This window comes from Plodia interpunctella, chromosome 5 (assembly GCF_027563975.2).
Source record: "Plodia interpunctella isolate USDA-ARS_2022_Savannah chromosome 5, ilPloInte3.2, whole genome shotgun sequence".
Lineage (NCBI taxonomy): Eukaryota > Metazoa > Arthropoda > Insecta > Lepidoptera > Pyralidae > Plodia > Plodia interpunctella.
The window spans coordinates 162,613-168,818 of record NC_071298.1 but is presented as its reverse complement, the minus strand read 5'-3'; the positions used below and the strand labels follow the sequence as shown (position 1 = coordinate 168,818).

Sequence of the window (6,206 nt, the reverse complement as noted above, 5' to 3'; positions counted from 1 at the left end):
AAGTAAAATGTCAAACATGCCATCCAGCCAGAGACAAAATATTGTCTATTGTATAGTCAAATTCATCATCATCGTCTGTCATTTTCTTGTAATATTTTAATTCAATTTACGAAATAAAAAGTTTAGCTAGGTATATATCTTTTTGATATATGCAGCCAAAAATGTGATTCATAATTTTGTGAATATTTATTATATATATGTTGTGTGCCGCAAATACTGTGTGTAAAAATTGAGATGGCCGAATCAAGTGCAATGAACTCACACGATAAATTAGACCATTTAGTCGGCAAAGGGGATGACAAGGGTGAAATAAAGATGGAAATGGATGTTCCCATGGAAGTGGTAAAACCAGAGCCCCATGAATGTTTAGTATGCATCTCACGAAGCCAGGAAACTTTCGATATCCACAACACCCATACAAACGCCTCAGGCATCTCGCTGCACGCTTTTCTCAGTAAATTTACTAACACTGAACTGACTTTTTCTTCTAAATTTGTCAAATTCATTTGCAAAACTTGTTTCGAGCTCATCAATATTCTCGAACAAGCTGAAATAGAGTATATAAAGCTGAAGGAAACATTTGAAGCTATAATTAGTAAGAATCCATTGTTTTATTTACCTCAACCAATTCGTTTGGACAATGTGAAGAATGAGGTTGATCAAGACATTGACAATGATGCATATCCTGATCTAAATGATGATTCAGAGAATGAACCTTTAGTTGTTATCAAGAAAAAACGAGGACCGAAAGTTGGGAAACGGAAAAAAGTGTCTGCGTTGAGCAAAAGAAAAGCACACAGCAAGCAGAAAAATGTGGAAAGGTAAGTTTGTTGAGGATATAGAAACACAAATGTGGGTGTCACCACTGTGGTTCAAAAAGCGGCAAAAAATAAACAACCAATCTTGGTTGATATTGCTGAATGATATCAGAGTGCCCCTGGCCCCTGTATAATAATAAAGCTTTATTTTTCGCCGCTTAAGATTTTGGCTTTGTTACTGGTGCTTTTTGAATTTCCAAGCCGGTGTCAAGTTTTGCTGGCTTGTGGGAGACTGGTGGAAGTGCACACTGATGTCGCCATTATCAGTGAGTATTATCCAAGTTGTGGAGTGGGAGCATCAATATAGGTGCCACCACTGTGCAAAAAACTTTGATTGACATTGGTAAATGATACCAGAGTGCCCCTGAAGTGTAGTTAACTATTCTATATTTTTCTGTGAAGTGACATTATAATTAGTAAAATAATTTTTGGCATTGCCGTGGAACAGCAGACAAGTGAAGTGATTTGAATAGAATAGATAACAAAGTGAAATAAAGTGATCTTTTTTTTGTTGTTAATTGTCCATATTTTAAATCATTATGATCGATATCCAATCCATATTTTAAAAACCATAAAAAAAAGGTATTTGCACTTTGCAGTAAGCAGAATTTTAAATAAATAAAATTTCATTTATTCAAACAATTTTAGTCCACCATTACCATTATTTGGGCATACAGCATCCAAGATGATGAAAACTAATGAACCAAATACTATAAGGTATACAGAATCCAGTTGTCTACATGGCAATTCTTTTCTGGAGAGGAAGAACACTCATTATAATTCTACTTTTCTTTCAGTGGAAGTTGGGAGTGTAATGAATGTGGTCTGTGTGGAGAGGGCGGTCGACTCGCCGAGTCAACTCATCAGCTCACCGCTCACACCATCCTTAGAGATATCAAGAAAGAAGACTCAAATGATGGGTATGTATCACTACCAACTTGTAAACAAAAACTTACAAATTTATTTTTGAAATCTGTTGCACTGAACTATAACTGAACTACAGCTCCCATGGGAGAAGTAGGTTACACTTTAAAATAACAATTTCACATGTCTTTTAAATCTGAAGGCATAAACAACATTTTATTTCAGAGAATTCAGTAATGGTTTGGACACAGTTTTCAAAATGGAACCAATAAATGATGATGACATCGATGAAGACAGTGACAGTGATTTCTTACCCGACGAAGAACTCAGTGGCGAAGAGAGCAAGAGGAAACGTAAGGTGTTAATTGGGGGAAGACCACGGACTAAAGGGATTGGCCAAAAGAAGAGAGACAAAGTTTTACATCAGTGCGATCAGTGCAATGCCAAGTATACTTCGTTAGGTGAGCTTTTGAAAATAATACTAATAGTTTACGAATATTGCGCTTTGTGATTTGAATCTTAGTTTCTTCTTTGAATTCTAGATGGGCAAAGGCCTCCCCCTTATTTTTCCACTCATCTCTCTCCATAGCAAATTCTGGCCATCCAGGTAGAAATTTGTCGATGCCGTCCCGCCATTTCGTTAGTAAGTAGGTAAAAATAATGTTACAGAAAATATTATGGATTTGTGTAACAATTTGGGCCAAGTGACCAGAGCTAAAATTTTCAGGGGCGTCAAATTTTCTTTTTTATTGCAAAAAAAGCGTGATGTTTTCTTTTCTTCATTCTTCTTTTATTTTCTTGATAAATTTTGTCAAACATAGAAATAGCTACTTTCAATTTTTGCCGATTGATTAGAATTCAGAATCTTGTTATCCAAAATCTTAATTTTCATTTTTACAATATTGTTTGCGTGGGGGAAGTTAGGGGAGGTTTTTGCCCAGGCATTAAATAGCTAGGAAAAAATATATATGTCGAGCTTTGTCAATAATATTTTTGGTTTTCCAGTACGTCTAGAGCAGCACAAGCAGAAGCACGACGGCTCAAAACCGCCCTACATCTGCGAGGTCTGCGGCGCACACTACAAGCACAAGCGCGCTTGCGACATACACATCGCTATGCATAAAGGTACTTGTACAAATTGTCATCTACCCATAGGTATGCAGCGGTTTTTTAAATTAAATGTTTCAGAATATTCTCCATTTTATTACAGGTATCAGTGATTGGAAATGCGAAGAGTGCAATAAACTGTTCCCATCAAAAGGGGCTTTACAGAGGCATAACAATATACACACCGGGAAACTTAACTATCAGGTTATTTTTTTTTATCAACTTTCAACAAAATTTAAGGCTTAGACCATGACTGGATTTCAAAGTGCTAAATACTGGCTTGCACAGATGTTTTTTAATTAGCCCATTTAATTTCAGTGCGATCTGTGTGGCAAATCGTTCATCCACACGTCGTCGTTCAAGATGCACAAGCTGTCGCACTCGGGTGTGAAGCCGCACGCATGTGACGTGTGCGGACTCGCACTCATGACGCGGTCGCACCTCAAGAGGCACAAGAGAGTCCACAGTGGAGAGAAGAGGCACGAGTGTGGTGTTTGTGGGAGACGCTTTTCTGAACGGTGAGTTTATCACGAAAAGAAATTCCTAAATTCGTTTAATTTAACAAGTCTGATCGTGTTTTATTTGATCTGTATTGATAGAGTTGTGAAACTGGTTCAAAACCATTCTCACCCGAAAAGAAATGGCATGCGATTGATTAAAATTGAAGTGCAAAATGGACTTTATAAACTTTAATATGAATACGGGAATTGGTTGAATCGACTAAATTTCTATCCCTTCCTATCTGGGAGTATCGTGCGCACGAAGTGAACCGACATAATAGTGTTTCAATATTACTTTTTATTATCAAACTTGAATTCGTCAATGTTTTTTTGTAGCTACAACCTGTTGGCGCACAGCAAGTCTCACGAGACGGCGGCGGGGGCGCCGGGGGGCGCGGGGGCGCCCGGGGGCGCGGGGGCGCTGGCCGAGCAGACCCCGCGTCGGCGGCTGTTCCGGTGCCCCTTCTGTGTGGAGCGCTTCGAGAGGCGGTACGTGATGGAAACGTGGCGAATATTTCTAGCGCGATACAAAATTTATAAGCAAAAGTTTGCATAGATGTAGTTAAAATTACGGAGAAATATATAGGGTACAATTCATGCCGGAAACAAGAACTGTTTTCGTGGAAAATTCACGCGAATGGAGCCGCGGTCAAAAGCTACTATTTCACAAATTTGAGCACCGCCGTTATAAAGGTGATTTTTCGATCACTAGACTTTTTGTCTACATGCGTTCATGATACTTAAACAACTTTTCTAATTTCGTAACCCAGAAATCGTGAAAAAAAGTGTTCCATACAAAATACAAATACTTGAGGAAGTCGTATGAAACATATGCGATATGAATACTCGAAAAGTTTTTCAGAGGTCGTAGTGCGGGTTTGCTATTTACATCTCACCACATCGAGTCGATTCGAAACGGGACGCCGTGAACCAATCACATTGCGCCATTGTGACGCAACGACAACTACACTCGATGGTGAGGTGTAAACAGCGAACCCGCGCTCCGCCCCATCACGGACTGAGCGTGTGCAAAAAGTCCAAAGTGATGTAAAGGTCAGGCTGCCCCCGCCGCAGATACATGGTGGAGCGGCACGCGGCGGCGGCGCACGGGCGCGCGCTGGAGCGGCCGCCGCCGACGCCGCGCAACACCATGAGCAAGCTGCTCAAGGCGCAGGCCGCGCGGCCGCAGCGCGAGTCAGGTGGGCCTCGGTCTCTCCGATCTCTTGTTTATTGAAGCCGTCATGAGTTTGTATACCAACCTATCTGACTCATGTATGATTATGTAGGAAAACATCGTGAGGAAACCTGCACACCTATCGATTAATAACCATAACTATGACTTTGAATATGAAAAAGTTATCATAATATTTATACATCATTAATTAGACACTTGACCAAATTATGGACCAAAAATAATCATTCCCTAATAATCGCAATACCTTCAAAAATCCTTTGTTATCGTTTTGGATAATATCACTGTTTCACCTGTCAGATTTTATACAAGTCTCCTAAAAGCATTTGAAGTGATATTTACGCGTTAGGTGCTTACCGCGTTAAGTGGCGAGCAATAGCATTCACACTAGTGAAATTAAACTGTCAACCAATGTGTAGATTTAAGGTTACTCAGTTGCGGCTGCAATTAATAATAATACCCCTTTTTATTAAAAGGAGAGTAAAACAGTACTAGAGAAATAATAATAATAGTTATCACGAAGCTTATCGAATCAACCTAATTTGTTTTCTACACGTCATTGCCAATACTGAATATTTAAAAAAAAATAATTTTAGATGGAGACTCGAAAGACATTCGCAGCCCCGACTCCTTTGCGAGCGTCACGCCGCAGAAAAGAATATCTCATTTATGTAAGTTCAATGATGTACCTACTTCTTAATTTTCTTCTTGGTATAAAGAACTCCTAAATTATTTGTTTCAAATTTTATTTTAGATGCTCTCGAATGATTATCTTAATTATAACTAATGTTCGCTTGTCTCTAATGCGCTAGATCTACCAACAAATAAACTGTATCTAATAACGACATATGTTTCAGCGACGTCGTCCACCGGCCCGACGAGCGCGTCGTGGTCGAGCGCTTACGCGGAGTTCAACCTACGATCGGAATTCCATTGACATCACACTCTATATTCTATACTGTGAATTCACAATTAATAATACACATCCACGACTTTTATTTATAGCCAAATTTTGAATTCGATATCCAAATCACGGTTACATTATTATATTTCTTCCATGTTGAAGTTGTTTTAGTTTCTGTCAAAGTTTATGCGAATACAACTTTAAAGAGCGTTTAAATAATTTTACGTATGTTCGTGCGCGACATGAATAGTTCATATTATGTATATATCTTGGTATCCACTCAATATTTGTTTCTTCGTTGTTTAAGATTTTACATTAATTTCACATTTATTTTACTCACTTTATAGTCATATGATATTACTATTACCGTCTGTAAGTAATAAATTAATTTGTAAATATTAGATTGAACGCATTAACTGTACCATAGTGAACTAAACTACATTTTAATTAAATAGGTAAACTTATTTTTATACTAAGATTCCATTGCGTTTTTATCAGTGTAAACTTCGCACTTCTAAAAGGCTAAAGGATTACAATTATGTGTATGCCCGAGGCAACTAACTTCTAGTTACGCCCTTGCTGCGTTGTTAAAAATAAAACATGCGTGGAATTATGTCTTTTAATGAGTACTTTCTATGGATTCAATAAGTACTTCGTACTAATTCCATGGTTTACACATGACACTCTTTCACAAGTTTTACAATCGATTACAATTTAATCGTGACTAATAGTCTTAATTTTATATTGTACAGAGGTACAGAGATGCAATGTCTATTATAAATAAAATGAAATAAACACATATTTAATACTTATGATTTTTA

The 6,206-nt window shown here is 37.9% G+C and overlaps 1 protein-coding gene across 2 annotated transcripts; it reads left to right on the top strand.

Annotated features, from left to right (window-relative positions):
• The first annotated feature begins 44 nt into the window (after positions 1 to 44).
• Positions 45 to 6,193, top strand: LOC128670031 (zinc finger protein 729-like). Of its 2 annotated transcripts, none has more exons than XM_053745379.1 (10): positions 45 to 821; positions 1,616 to 1,738; positions 1,908 to 2,143; positions 2,688 to 2,807; positions 2,893 to 2,993; positions 3,108 to 3,307; positions 3,626 to 3,778; positions 4,364 to 4,488; positions 5,078 to 5,152; positions 5,339 to 6,193. In XM_053745379.1, the coding sequence occupies exons 1-10, from the start codon at positions 235 to 237 to the stop codon at positions 5,416 to 5,418; spliced, it is 1,800 nt and encodes a 599-aa protein (XP_053601354.1). In that variant the 5' UTR covers positions 45 to 234; the 3' UTR covers positions 5,419 to 6,193. The 2 variants fall into 2 exon arrangements, with proteins under 2 accessions (XP_053601354.1, XP_053601353.1); XM_053745378.1 differs by having other exon boundaries at positions 4,348 to 4,488.
• The last annotated feature ends 13 nt before the right edge of the window (positions 6,194 to 6,206 follow it).